The sequence below is a fragment of the Alexandromys fortis genome, unplaced genomic scaffold, assembly GCF_014885135.2.
Source record: "Alexandromys fortis isolate MF-2015 unplaced genomic scaffold, M_Fortis_MF-2015_v1.1 scaffold_4, whole genome shotgun sequence".
Classification (NCBI taxonomy): domain Eukaryota; kingdom Metazoa; phylum Chordata; class Mammalia; order Rodentia; family Cricetidae; genus Alexandromys; species Alexandromys fortis.
This window is the reverse complement of record NW_026067944.1, coordinates 11,441,152-11,456,409: the sequence shown is the minus strand read 5'-3', so window position 1 is coordinate 11,456,409 and position 15,258 is coordinate 11,441,152. Positions and strand designations below refer to the sequence as shown.

The 15,258-nt window shown below is 37.2% G+C and overlaps 1 protein-coding gene across 1 annotated transcript in view; it reads left to right on the top strand.

Annotated features, from left to right (window-relative positions):
- Gbe1 (1,4-alpha-glucan branching enzyme 1) overlaps positions 1 to 15,258 on the top strand; it is a 233,890-nt gene that overhangs the window by 197,979 nt on the left and 20,653 nt on the right. The window contains exons 13-14 of the mRNA XM_050148944.1: positions 8,327 to 8,511; positions 10,078 to 10,210. Of these exons, the coding sequence (XP_050004901.1) occupies positions 8,327 to 8,511; positions 10,078 to 10,210 (318 nt within the window). The remainder of the gene's footprint in view (positions 1 to 8,326; positions 8,512 to 10,077; positions 10,211 to 15,258) is intronic.

The window sequence follows — 15,258 nt, the reverse complement described above, 5'->3', positions numbered from 1 at the left end:
AATATCTAATCTGGGTGTTGGTGAATAAAATTTCAGGCAGTATATTTGGAAATTGCCAGTAAACATACTGGGAAGAGACACTGAAGCCGGATTTGTGGGCCATGATTAGGTACATATCCGTCATCTTGTCTATTGGGTGCTGGTCCTTTGTACTAGGAATAAAGAAGAAATGACAACAACAAGTTCTCGGTTATTCAAGTAGAAATCACTAGCACAATTTAAGTAACTGGCTCGCTTTTGGCAAAGCTAAAACCAGCATAAATGAAGGTAGCAGTTATAGAGCAGTTGATGTTTGGTTTTACACTGTTGTTCTTTATGAAAATACATTGGTGAAGATGTTGTGGTTTATCCAAGTGGAGAAGAGTAGTATTTGTTTCCATTCATGCTGTGTTCTCCTCTCAGGAAGACTTATGTGGGATGCTTTCAGTGCAATTACCTTGAGAATGTTAAGTTTGTTGCCGTGATTTTCAGTCTCACGTTATAATAGCCTTCAGATCTGGTTGATACACCAGTTCATGAAGTCATATTTTGTTAAAATAAAATCTCAAAGGACTTCTGTAAAGGGCAATATCTGAAGTAAGGGCCTTTCATTAGGGGAAGAAGTGTCACATTGTTCACAGTTGCCCTGTTGTTTGGAACTTTCTTCTTCTTTTGGCATTTCCAACCTCAAATGAAGCAAGAGATGATACATAAACAAGGCTAAAACTAGCTTCTGTCAGCCATGGGACCTTGTAAATGTCAATGAAAGGCAAACTGATGCCAGTTTATTGCTTATGTTAGGATCAGGTAGTAAAGTCTGTAATAGGAACACTGACTACAAATGAGAGGCCATGGAAGAGGGAAGCTAGCAAGCTTCAGCATGAAAACTCCTGAGATGCTTAGAGAAGCATTCTTCCACCTTGAGGTGATAACAGGATTCAGTTAATCAAGTGTTGGCTCTTAGAGAAATGTGTTCTTTCCAGCCTTCCCCACCCACTCTGTTTTTGTATGGCACTGCATAGCATTACAAGGTTAATTGGGTAGGGGAGTTATTAATCTCCTTCTATGCTGATGTGATCACAGAGATGCGATGGTGACTTGGTGGTAGGATATCATCCTTATGGGAACAATGTGATTCTCTTTCTATCCCTTGTGCTAACACTGAAGTGGTAATATAGCCACAAAACTGGCAGTCATCTCCCATCTCCAAGTGTGTGTATGAGAATGTGTGTTATCTTTCAACCAGCCAATTTTGTCTTGTTTTTATGATTCCCCATTTCCTGGATCCTATCTCGCCTAATAGATGGAGTCTTTCAGGAGACCTCCTTCTTCCTGGAGACCATGAGAAAAGCTGGCCTAAGGCACTTTGTACTTAACTGCAAACATTCAGAATTCGGGAAGTTTCATAGTGACCTCTTGCTTCCTTCCTCGTTGTTTGTCTTTGCATGGCTTATTGTCTCCCAGTCATCTTACACCATGCAATATAAAATATGTTTAAAACATGTCAGAGAATCCCTTTCCAATTGCTGCCAATCTTTATATTAAAAAGTGTAAATGATTCTTAAAGCAATCTGTTTGCATAAAAATATTACCCAATTAATTTTCATTTGCTGTGTTCATTGTTTAATCTTTGGTTTTATTATATTTCTGTTGAGCTCGAGTTTTTTGAATGCACCCAAAACACCATGCAGAAGGAGTTTAAATAGCCGCAAGAGCACCCAAAACCCTGTCTTGTGTAGATACACCATTGTAAGTGGAACGCTGGCTACTGAGAAGCAAGTTGTGGTGATTTGCTTACTGTCCCTGTCCTGAGACTGCAGATGTGCTTTTGTTTATACACACTCCTTTTGTTGCTTCCTGGTATTCTTTTTATATATTTTATAAAATCCAACTCTGCTATAATTAACTGTTGTAGACATTTTTTATATGAGTCTCTATGCCTCAAATGGAGTACTCTAAAAGGTCAATTGACAATCACTGTTCAAAGTAGTCTCCTAAAGGAAGCAGACACAATCCACTTTAAAGAAATTTATCATAAATGTAATAAATCATTGAATGTGCATTCCATACTTCCTATCCCATTAGATAGTAGAGATAATAGATCTAAATATGGAGGGTCTGCCCCCTGTCTGATAGGAAAAAGTCAAACTATGGCATTATACTATTTAAGTAATTGTTCAGTAAAGGGAAAACAAACAAAAAGGTGAATGGCAGTGTAAGCAAAAGGGAAGCACTGAAGCCTTGGGCAGAGTTTTGATAAAGACAAAGTGGACTTCAGGTTCAGCTCAGTAAAAGGGTACTTGTGTGTATGCCTATGTGTACGAAGTGCTAGGTACAGTCCCCACCCAGCACTACAAACCAGAGCAAATAGAAGTTTTTGGAGACTAACCAGCTGTAACGTAGAATATTAACAGCAACAATAGTATAACATGCAAAATACAAAGGAAGCACAAGTCAGTAATAAATATGCTTTATTAAAAATACACATTATTTACAGCTCTTGTCCCCTATCTTTCCTAACACTTGCACAGTCATAGAGGCTTTATATTCATATTGTTTGAAACAAGAACTGGGGCTGAATGCAAGGGATAGAACACAGACATCAAATCTGAATGCTAGCCTGGATGCTTTATGCTTGAATGGCTTTGGAAAGTAACATTAATTACTTTTCTGAAATATTTGAAAATGGGAATGATTTCTGTATTGAATAATTTTTGTTAGATTTCAGGTAACTGCTATTGTAGCACATAGGTATGTAGGAGGAACTTGGGATATTACAATTGCTTGTAATATTTTAATATTATTAAAATTATTAAATTTTTAATATTGTAATAATTTTAAATACCACACATTTCATGTAATAGAATTGTTTTCCATTTGGTAAATAAAGGTATTAAAAATTATATAATACAAAAAAATAAAAAATTATATAATACTCTTCACTATTAATAGTTCTATGTTTAGCATTTCAACAACTACTTGTTTGTAAATGTGTCAGCATGTCTGTGTTCATTCTGCTGCATCTGTACATGGTATTATCTCATTTTGTAGTTATGGGCAGGCACTGATGGTAAGGTTTTCTCTATTGGTTAGCTCATTTTCATTTGACAACCTTCAGACCCGGGCACTTAACCTGAGCTTTGTCTCCTGGCATGTACCTCACTCATGGATTTGAGCAAACCTGAAAATAGTTTAAATTAAAAATGGTCTTCCAAATGGCTACAGCTCATTTAACAATCCTTTTCATTCTTCTTATGCTTAATTGGTCAGTAGAAGGCAGTAAGAACTGGGACAGAGAAACGGAATGCCTTGCTCCCATCAGCCTGGCATCCCTCACTGCATCCTTGGGCCTCGACACCTCCACTAGCATCACAGTCATGGAGATTAGGTGCTACTCTGCCCTTATATGGTGCAAGAGGGTAAACATCACCATGCCTTGTACGTAAGAAGATGAAGAACTAGAATTTTTTATCTGTTATGCAATTAGTTTTTATATTTTCATAACATTCTTGAGAACACTAAACAGTGTGTACTAGTCTTTTTTTTTTTAAATTTCAATGTGTAAAATAGAGAGCATGTGAACATAAATGTGTGGCCGTCATTGGGAATGGCCTTCTCTGCCAGGTACTTATTTAAATTCTCCCTGTCAGCATATCTTGGAATAAAGAAAATAGAAAGCTTAGCACAGGTATTTTCTTGATTCACTTGTCAGTAATTGAGATGTATTCTCAGATATATCAAGGTCCTTTCCATTCGTCCATGTCTTCATGTTACTAAATTACTCTCATACATGAGATTTAGTTCCACTTGTATGGCCACTGTACTGCTTACATGGCTGACATCTTTTCCTCTGGGATGTCCTTCTTCCCTGCATTCAGCCCTCCATTTCCCCCTTGCTCTGGCTTTCTTTCTGACACTATGGGTATTGCATTTCTATCCCAGGTGTTTGTCTTCTCTACAAGAAACCAAGTTTCTCAGTTTCTGCCTTATTATATCCAAGTCCACCACTGGGATACATGTATCCTTCCAAGCCCATTTACAGCACACCACAGAAGTCTGTTACCTTATGTTTTCCCAGGCCATTCCTGGACCTGGTACACAGAGATGTGGGCCCCTTCATAACGGTAGCGAGCTGCGTGGTATCGCACCTGATGGAGATGTATAATCAACTCCTATGGCTAAAGTCTGACTTATGCCTGATCACGCAATGATCATCAGCTGCTTGCATATGTGTGGGCCTATGGGCAGTGCCCACCTGGCAATCCGGAGTTGGCAAGCCTATGCCTACTTAAGGGCTGGGAGAGGTTTGCCTGGAGAGAGGAGAGAGGGAAAGAGGGAAGGAGAGAGAGTATAAGCAGTATTAAACATGTAGTCATCTATTAACATTGTGCACATGACCAGTATAAAATGAAAATGAACCTTTAGATGTCGGCAACACACACAACAATGCTCATCTGTGTCAGAAAGGGAGGTTAGTGACTGCAAGTCTAGTTTTTCTAAAACGGAAACTGTCAGATCCCGATTTGAAAAATTATTTTATCCTGTGTGCTTTGCTTTGGTAAGAACACACTCATCACAGATATAAAATATAAAGTGATTTAAAACAGAGGACGTCTTTAAAAGCTAGTTTTCAGTACAGTTAAGCATAGAATTGGAAGGGCTTCTTTTTTTTCCTCTTTCATTAGGACTGTGCATTATTTTCATGTATACATAAACATAGGGACAACACAGACTTATATAACATCCACAGCACGGAGACCGTGGTAGACTTTAATTAATTCCTAGATAAAATTAGTATGCATTGCAGTTCAGAGAACAAAATACACAAGCCTGCTAATCAAAATGTTCAGCTAACAGAGCTGGAGCTTTTTGTTAGTTATATTGTCTTGAATTTCATCACTCTACCAGCTGGCTTCTTGTCAATTTATAGCTTGGACCTTTACATCAAACAGAAAAAAAAATTAATTACAGAGAAAGGACTCCCAATAGGAATTTTGCGCTTAGAGGTTTTTCACAATTAACTAGACATGAATGGGAAAGTGTACAGAGGAAATGGAAAGGAAGTGAAAGAACTTTGTAGGATTTACTAGAGTCGTTAAACGTAGCAGCCTTACTCACCTGCTTCCTGGTGTTCTAAAGTTGTTTGGCCAAATATGTCAGCCTTCTCTTTTCTGAAAGCACTCAATTTGGCTACCTTGTTGAACTCAGGGAATCATGCATGGCATGAACTGTGAGGTTTCTTACAAGTTGTCCCAAGTGAGAGCCCAACGATTGTTCTCATCCCATCATTATGAATTTGGTAGCATTCTGTATGTTGCACTACTGATCATTATCAACTTAATGAGCCTCAAGATGCTTTGTTGGTGAGTGCCTGGTTACTTGGAGTGCCTATCTGGACTCAGAAGTAGGGTTCTCAAGTGTCCTTGTCATTGCCTCAGGGTCCCAGGGGAATTTCCAATGTGACTTTTTCTTAGCCTCTTATCTGTTGGATAAACCAGCCAGCAGTTTTAAAAAACTGCTTCATACATAACTCCAGTTCCAGGGGACCCCTATTTTGACCTCTGTGGATACCAGGCACACATATGGTATATATCCTTACAAGCAGGAAAGGTTTTTTTTTTTTTAAAAAAAAAATCTTAAAAAAAACTGCTTCTCTTCATAATTTCTTTTTTTAGTTTCTTAGGAATTCTTCTTTGTGATCCATTTTCCTAATTCTAAAAGATTCAAATAGAGTATGTCTTTCTCAAACACATTAAAGGCTAAGATGCCTAGCAAGTATAAAGCAAACATTTCCACTTAAGAAACATATATAAAGGAATACATATAGGGCATGTTCCATGGGATACCAAAGAGTCATCTGGAACCTGATGAGCCCAGGTTTTGAGTACCTATCAAATTAATCAAAGTGCATAAACAAATGATGTGGAATGCATACATAGTATTTATATGTGATTTAGAATAGCATTTTCCATTTAGTTAACTTTAAATGCTTATTCAGACTGAGTTGGTCCCAGTCCACAGAGTTGTATGTCCTAAAAGAAATCCCATCTTCTTGGACATGGCAAAAATACATTTAGGTTTCTGGTCATTTTTAATATACAGCAGCCCTTAGTTATCAGCTCATTTCAGTGGTCATATTTCACTGTACTGTCTTGAGTAGTACCATATTTCCTATATAATTTGTAGACCACAACTGAGGAGAACATTTTTTAACTTTTTGTAATGGTAGTATTTTTCTTCATTAGGTGTGTGAGCCGAGAGCTCCTAACAGGCTTTTTGCAGGGTTCGCGGCTCAGCCTGAGAATGGCTAGCTGCTATTGCAAGGTCACCTTCAGAGTCTTCACGTGATTTACTTCCATTCATTTTGCACTTGTGTTTATGGCTTTGAACCAAGAAATGAAATTTGATGTTGGGTTTGCCTACATTAAACTTAATTTGCCGCAGGTCAGCTCATTTACAACTGTGATAGCATGAACACCCACTCTGTAGAATGTTTTCTGTCTGTAGCCATTGGTCCAGTTTTTCTACTTTTGATGTGATTGTTGTTGTTGCAGCTTTCTAGTCCTTCTGATTTAAAAAGATGCCTCTCTAGGGAAGGATTTTTAAATGGCTTCTGTGAATCTAATAATAGAGATCAATATGTAATGACTTAATAAGAGTTTTACCATATCATGACATTCTATTTTCCTATTAGAAATTTGATTTCATGTTCTGTATTAAATATATATATATTAGTTTGTATTTTAAGTAATTGAATTTATATTTGATAACATATTAAATAAAAATTACAATGAATACAAAGATCTCATTTGGGTTTTGACACTAAATATTTTTCCAGAATTTAGTTTAAATAACCCAATGGGTCCAATGTGGGCATCACATGTATTCCTAGATATGGGGCCATTCCCTAGAGCTTAAGGCCACACCTTTAAAGAAAAACAGGTTCTTCCTCCCAGGATATCATCACCTTTCTTTACCTCCGCTAGAGAGTAAAGGCTCATGAATGCTTCTTTCTCCATGCTAGTTCAATTGTTTCATCTTGCACGGATATCAAGTTGGAGTGTAATAGTCTAGTCATGTCCACAATAGAGTGATTCTCTCCAGTTCTTCCTGACCTCTGACTGTTCCGATTTTTCTGTTCCCTCTTCTGAGATGGTCCTTGAGCCTTGGTGGAAGGTGTGGTATACATGGCCATTTGTGGCTGAGTTCTCCACTGCCATTTACTCTTTCTGAAGGAAGATTTTCAGTGTAGCATAAAGGGGCCCCTTGCCTCAGTAAGCATTTTACAATCAGTGTTGGTTCACAGAGGCAGAAACCTGTCTTTGCTCTGAAGTACTATGTACACATCATAAGAAATATTTTCATTTAGAGCGAAATATTAGAATTTAGTGAACTGCTTGCAGATAGTTTAGCTTTTATGAAATTTTTGTTATTATAACTCTAGACCTGAAATGTCAAATGAAAAATGCACAGTCTCTTAGCAAAGTTTACTATGTAATACAATTCCATGGCAGATAATTTTGAATGAATTTAAATGAATTCCCATCCAAGTGTCTCACTTGTACACACTTGCATGTGACCAAATTGTAGATATGTGTCTAAAGTAACCAGGAAGCCTGAGAAAGGAATACAGACAATTAATAATACCAGTGATAGCTTAGATAGACACAGGACATTTGTAACATGTGTGCCTGTGGTAGTGTGTTAGGAAAATCCTTATATTTTAATCAGCTGAAGCTGGACCATAGCACTTCAGAGATGAAACGTGATATTTTCCATTTTGTTTTGCTTTGTTTAACTTTGATGGTAGTTGTGGTATGGTTGCGGTATGGTGTGTATGTGTGTGATGCATGTGATCATATGCCTGTTTGTTCCTATGTGTACAAAAACGAGGGCAGAAGGAGAGAACCAAGTGTCTTCCTCTCTTACCCTCTTCCTTACTGCCTTGAGTCATGGACTGTCGAGCAAGCAATAGCACTCCAATTTGGCCACACTGGCTGGATACTGTGCTATAATTATCTGCCTATATTCACCCAGTGATGCCAGGGTTATAACATATGCAGCCATGCTTGGCTTTTTTGTGTAGATGTGAGAGATTTGAACTCACATCCTCACGATTGCACAACAAGCACTCTTGGTCCCTTAGTACTTCTCCCCAGGCCTGTTACTTTCTGTTTGTAAAGAAGACACCTACGTTGTCCACAGGATGCCGCTCAAGTAAATTAGACTCTGAATTGATTTTTAAATAACTTTGAAAATATGTAATTATGGAGTTCTCTTAGTAAGAAATGCTACTATTTCCACCTGATTTTTACATTTTCAAATCTTTTTGTTTGTTTGAATACAGGTAATGAATTTGGCCATCCTGAGTGGTTAGACTTCCCAAGAAAAGGGAATAATGAGAGTTACCATTACGCCAGAAGGCAGTTTCATTTAACTGATGATGACCTTCTTCGCTATAAGTTCCTAAATAACTTTGACAGAGATATGAATAGATTGGAGGAAAGATGTGGTTGGCTTTCAGCTCCGCAGGTAAGCTCTTTACTCTGAATGTGATGTTTTAGTCACCAGTGCTGGGCATGCCTAGAATGGCAAGCGGTTTAAATCTGCATGCAGACCTTCTGAGCAGCGCTTCATTATTCAGTGTGTAGTGCCCTGTAATGTACTGGAGTTGTCAAAACATGTCACAGGAGTCTCTCCAATAGATAATGAAAATGGTAAGCATCCTGCCCTGCTTAGCTTCCTGGTTAGTTTGGTTGTTGTTGTTGTTTAAATTTAATAATTTTCATTTCAATTGGTTAAAAATAAATGGCAGACACTCTGCATGAAACCCATTTTGGAAATTGCTGCAGCTACATCTTAATTGTTTTGACTGGTTTTCCTTTGTGTAAATAATTATGCTGTCATAAAAAAAAAGACTTTGACAACACCTAGATTTTTTTATTCCTGTTTCCCCTTCTTAACTGGTCTCTAGCTTGTCATTCCAATAGATGCCATTTATACCTGCGTGCTGTGTTGTATTTTGCATGAGTCTGAACTCTCTTTGGAATTAAAGTCTCAGTTTTCAATATGTTTGAGAAAATGTAATTAACAGGTGCAAATTTTATACAAGCTTCTATTTTCCTCTTGCAAAAATTAGCATATAGTATGTGTTAGTTATAATCCATTTACTTTCTATTGATACTGTTTGAAATGGCTGTTGATGTGTTTTTACCTTAGTGTCTATGGTTTGCTTGTTTAGTGATTGAACAAAGGTATTTGTATATTCAGTAAGACTGGTTCCCTGATATGCAGCCCTGCTCATGTTTATTAGAGATGCCATTTCCAGAAGAAAGAGCAAAATGATGCTCCTTTTTCAGGAGGAACAAAGTTGAATACCAAAAGGCACACTGTTTACTCTGTAGCTGTAGTTCTCCCTGCTAAATTACCAGGAGAGATGCTGCTGATAAACATGGCAAAAAATCTCCAACACTAGAGTTGTGGCAAAGGGGAGCCGAAGATGCAAAGGCTCTCAAAGCCAGCTGTAAACAGAAATCAGGGAGAGTGCAGATGTAGTATTTTTAGACCTTTTCATATTATTAAGAAATATCCATGGCATATTGCAGTGGACTTTGGGTTGCCATTGAGTCTCTGCAGAGTTATGTAAAAATGTATGATTTTTAGAATAACTATAATTTTGAAGCTGGATATAACCTTATAGTAAATTTGAAAAATAATTTTATTTGTGTTACCTCATTAATCTGGGTACTAAAGCAGAGTCTTAGGAAAATATACTTAAGCCCAATATACACAAATGCTATATGCTGGAAATGCCATGTTTTGTTTGTTTGGATCGGTTTGGCTTTTACTTCAGACTTATCCACAACACTAATCCTCTAGGTGTGCTCTCACGGTGGAGCAGTGGTGTTCTTATAGTCTTTTAAACTGTTTTTTGATATTATTTGGCAAAATTGTAACATGCAAAAGTATAGAGATCAGTGATTTCATTTTGAAATAATAATGAACAACACATATTAAGAACAAAATGAGCCTCTTGGAGATGGTTTCCTTGCAGGAGCATCTCAGAGTGATTTTAATGTAATGTGTTTATCCTTGCAGGCCTACGTGAGCGAAAAACATGAAGGGAATAAGACCATCACCTTTGAGAGAGCAGGACTCCTCTTTATTTTCAACTTCCACCCGAGCAAGAGCTACACCGACTACCGAGTTGGGACGGCACTGCCGGGGAAATATCCTTTTCTCTGCTACCAAATATGGCTGTTTAAATTCAATATGTCATAGTATAAGTACATTTTAAAAATGCTAACATGGATCTCATTCAGTTTCCTCCTGAAAAGTGAGGGACTTCAGATAGCTAACATTGCTCATCTTATTTGTACTGAATTATTCATGAACTTTGCTTCATCTCCGAAAACTACAATTCTGGATATTTTTGAAAGTGGTATTTTGTTCTAATAAGCAATTAATCCACACTTCGTTTTTCTACATAAAAATCTTTCATAGTTGCCTCTGATAATTATCTCTACCCCTCATCGTTGACTGGTGAGAAGGTGTATATAACTCCACAGTCCTCCTTTCTCTATCTCTTCTTAAATTTAGGACATGGCTCACTTTTGTTTATCAGGATTGACGGGGAAATAGGTGGGGCAGGAAGGGGTTGAGCAAGAGAAAGAGCAAGGAGAGTGTTTCTGATGTTTGCTACTTATGCCTACAGATTTCGTGGCTTCTGATTTAGTCCTTTCTTGTATATCTCGGCTATGCTACCCGACCCTTACTGGAGCATATATGTATAAAACCAAAGTATTCTGTAAGAAATACGGTAACAAGTGGGAGAGAAGCAAATGTCTTCCATAGGGAAACAAGACAAAGAAAAGGTAAAGTAGAGAAGAAAAGAATGATAAGCCTACACCTTGTGAATTAGCATTGAAACAGTATAGTAAAATGAGGAAGGCCATTCCAGTAGCGGGAAGCATAGACCATAGTTAGATAATGGGTAGAACAAAAGGTTAAAAAATGGTGACTGTAATAAAGCTGACAGCACTGATTGGGATCATGTAACAGAAGACCTGAAATCTACATTAATTAGTTTTACCCTTTTTCCTGGAGTTTATGGTAAATGGTTGAAGGTTTTTGAACTAGGAAGTCACTTGGTAAGAAGGTGTGTACTAGAGCAAGATTTCCTGTCCAGGTCTATAAAAGATTACGTGAAAAGAAGACTGCAGTTTCAGGTTAACCATGGAATATTGCAGAATACCTAAAGCATAGGTAGGCTTTGAAGTAAGGTGATGGAGAGAGATTAACATCAGACTCATGTAGCTCTTTCTGAAGTGAAAGGCCTCAGAAACCGTAAGGGGAAATGTCTTTGCAAGGGGAAATAAAAAGTTTCATTATATAAATTTTTATTTTAAGCTTTTTATGTAATATATTTTGATCATTTACTTTTCCCTCCTTCAATTTATCCCAGATCCCACCTCCCTAACTCCCTATCTACCTAATTGTATATTTTCGCTCAATAAACAAAAAACAAAATAGACAAACTAAACAAGAAAACTAATAAGTTAGAAATATCCAAACAAAGCAAAAAAAAATCCTCAAAAATAAATCACATGGATTACATTTTATTTTGGCCAACTGCTCCTAGCCATGAGGCTTGCCCTGGAGTGTGGTTGATGCAGCCAGTGATGCTACACTAGAGAAAACTGATATCCCCTTCTCCAGAAGGTAACAATATATCTCCTTGGTTAGTATGGAGTTTGTATCTACTTCTTCTCATTGCAGAGTAGGGTGGTAGTGGTCTGTTTTGAACTTGCATGGGACTTGTGTGTATTGTGACAGTCTCTGCGAGTTTATGCATATTTATTCTCTTTGACTAGAGGACAGTATTTCCTTGGAGGCATTCGCCATCTCTAGCAATTACAGTCTTTCTGTGTCCTCTTCTGTATAGGAGGTCCTTGTGCTTTTAGATGAGGGGTTTGATAAAGGCATCTATCTCACTTAGGGCTTATTACTTCAAAGTCTCTTACTCTCTGCACATTGTTACTGTGTATTACAAGAACCTTATCTGATGATGGTTGCGCAATGTTCTGGCCTGTTGGTGTAGCAATAGCTTATTAGGAGTCATTTTATTGCTATGTCACTTTAGCAGAATAAGAGTCATTGCCTTAGTCTCAGGTATTGGTTTCATCTCATGGTATACGCTTTAAATGCAACCAAAAAGTGGTTAGTGGTTACTCCACAACATTGGTGCCACAATTTTGCAGGCAGATTGGTATTGTAGGTCATGGGGTTTGTACCTGGGTGATACTGATGATTACTTTTCTCCTCCAATAGCATGCAAAATACTTTCTGTAAAGATTCTAGTTGCGCATAGTAAGTGTGTATTTAGCAGTGGGCTTTACCATCATGTTATGGAGAGTAACCAACAGCTTTGGTGAAGTTTTGCAGAACCTATGGGACTGCTTTGGTCAGTGACTCTACATGATGTAACACATTCCTACAACTGAATATTTTACTTGGTGGCTTGAGATGTCTCTTTATATAATTAAAAATAGTTAAAAACCTGCTGATGTAGTGTATTTTACAATAATGTAGATTCTTTTCTGAGACAAAGGATTAAGGAAGTGCTTCCACGATACACTTGCCCCACCCTTCATGATTACTCACCTATAAGAAGCAGTTGACCTTAACTAAGAGACTAAAACCATACTGTCATCTTGGTTTTATGAAGTTGTGATCTGCCTACCCAGTCTATGCCTACCATTTACTCCCTGTTAAAGAAATGACTGCTAAGGAAGCAATTTTTTGTTCTAAAGATCTGATTCACAAGATAAATATGAAACTTCTTAATTATTAAAAACATTGTCTTTTAAATTACCTCTCTCTAGCCTTCCTGTTTTTAGACCAAATTCCTGGAGTTCCTTCCATCTTCTGTTCTTTCCTTCTCTTTTCAATTCTTTTCTTCCTTCTTTTTCTTCTTTGTTCTTTAAAAAAGGACATTCTACTTCCATCCAAGTGAAGCTGCCATATCTAGCAGCACAGTTTTTCAGACGTGGGCTGGCAAGGAAAGATTAGGTGACACATTCCTGCATTTCCAAGCTTAACCTGTTTCATGGGTAGAGGTATAATGCCCCTTTCTCTACCAACAGCAACCCTACCACACCTCCTGCTCCTGTTATACGCTGATTCAAAGTCTTAAGCTTTTTTTATGAGATGCCCTAGTATAATATCTTGTCTCTTTTCTTTATTCAGGTAATAATTTCAACTCAAAAATTCCATATATTAGCATGAAAAAGCACAGTGGGTATTAGATTTTGCACTCTAATCTTTTAAGAGATTTGATAAAGGAACTCTGCAGTGTGTGGTTCTCCATTGCTAATTGCTTAAGAGTCTACCATATTCCTTAGGCAAAAGAGAGATATCTTCTTGCAAATTTTTGTTGTTCCAAGCTTAAACATTCTTTTTATAGTCTACAACATCATTCAAGTCTCATTTTTTTGGCCTTTAATCTTTTATACTTACTCTTTCACCTTTAAACTATTGCAGAATGACTTTAGGTATAGAAATATGAATAAATTAAGATTGTATTATTATATTTCAGACTTTATTAAAAATGTTATATGATAATTGGTTTTTCTAGCGTGTTAATGAAATGGAGATAGTTGCTAGTGTCAAGAATGGTTGCCTTTATCAAATAAAGAAATTATTCAGATTCTGAAATCCTAAGAAACTGAATTTAATACGAGAAAAATCTCAAGTTTCTTCAAAACTCATTTGAATTTCTTCTGTCATTATGAAGTACAAGTATGTTGTAGGTAACATGTTTGAATTCTCAAGCAATGTCAGTCTTGAACCTGTGTGTCTTTTGTCTTGCATATCAAATGGCAAGGCATCAACCTGACTCAGATCTCTGGGGAACTCATGGTGGGTGTATTCCCAGAGGTTTGTAAAGGGAGCTATTTTGGGGGCTGACAAGGGAGGAGAAAACTTTAAGTATGCTTTTATCTATCTGTCAAAATAATACAAAATTTGGAAAATTGAGCAACAAGGCTTATTTGTATCAATACAATAAGTTTTTAAATAAGTTAGTGCCTATGTTTAGGAAAATAGCAAAAATGGTGTAGGAGGGTCTTCTGTCTATGTGTTACTTTTATTGGTTAAATAAAGAGACTACCTTGGCCTAGTTGATAGGGCAAACTCAGGTAAGCAGGGAAGACAGAACAGAATTCTGGAGGAAGAAGGCAGTGTGGCAGACATCTTGGTTCTCCTCTCCAAGATGCATATTGGTTAGACTCATGCCGGTAAGCCACAGTCAAGTGGCAATACATATTAATGGGGATGGGTTAAACTAATATGTAAGAGTTAGCCAATAAGGGGCTGGAGATAATGGGCCAGACAGCAATTTAATTAATACAGGTCTCTGTGTGATTATTTCAAGTTAAGCTAGGCAGGCAGTGAGACGAAAAGCAGGCCCGCTCCACAATACAACACAAAAACAATAGCAGAAAGCCTTTCCCTACACATTTGCATCAAATACTGTTTCAGTATGTCAATCCCAGGGTTCTTCAGTATAGTGGATAATGGCAATGTGGTGATGCATAGCACAGACCTCAATGTACTTGGTCAACAGGCAGGTTTCACATTGCATGGTTAGAAAGCTAGAAGTTATTTTACAGTATATTATCTTATCTTGTGGTTTCACATTGTTCATCTGCAAAAAGGAAACACAGTGCCCTTTGTACTTAATGTATCCCTGATTCATTTCTTCACCCAGAATAGTATATGGTGAACTCTAAATCAAAATTAAAACCTGTTTTGTCCTAAAGAAAACCTGTTATTTGTAAGCCAGAATACAAATGGTAGTTCCCCTTTTTAGGTAATATAGGGGCAAGTTGTATTTTGAGCTACATCTTCTGAAGGCCTTCTGCTTTTCTTTTACATATTTACTTTTACATCCTTGTGCAGCCTAGAAGGAGAATTGTATTCGTCTCTTGTAACAGGCCAGTAGGCAAGCCTCTGAGGACCTTAGTCTTTTTCTCCAGCATGGGGCTGGGAAAATCAAGCAGTGTGTTTATTACAAAGCCAATGCCCTTCTAGTAATCTTGTACATTTTCCTTTATTTTTGTATTTCCTACATGTGTTTTGACATGATAGCAATGGTGAGATTAGTGATTATCATCTCTATAATGTTAAAAATTGTTTTGATACAATTTTATAGAAAATGAGTTGCATTAGAAAATTGTACAAAAATTTGTGGCAATATGCACATTTTCCCATTCACCT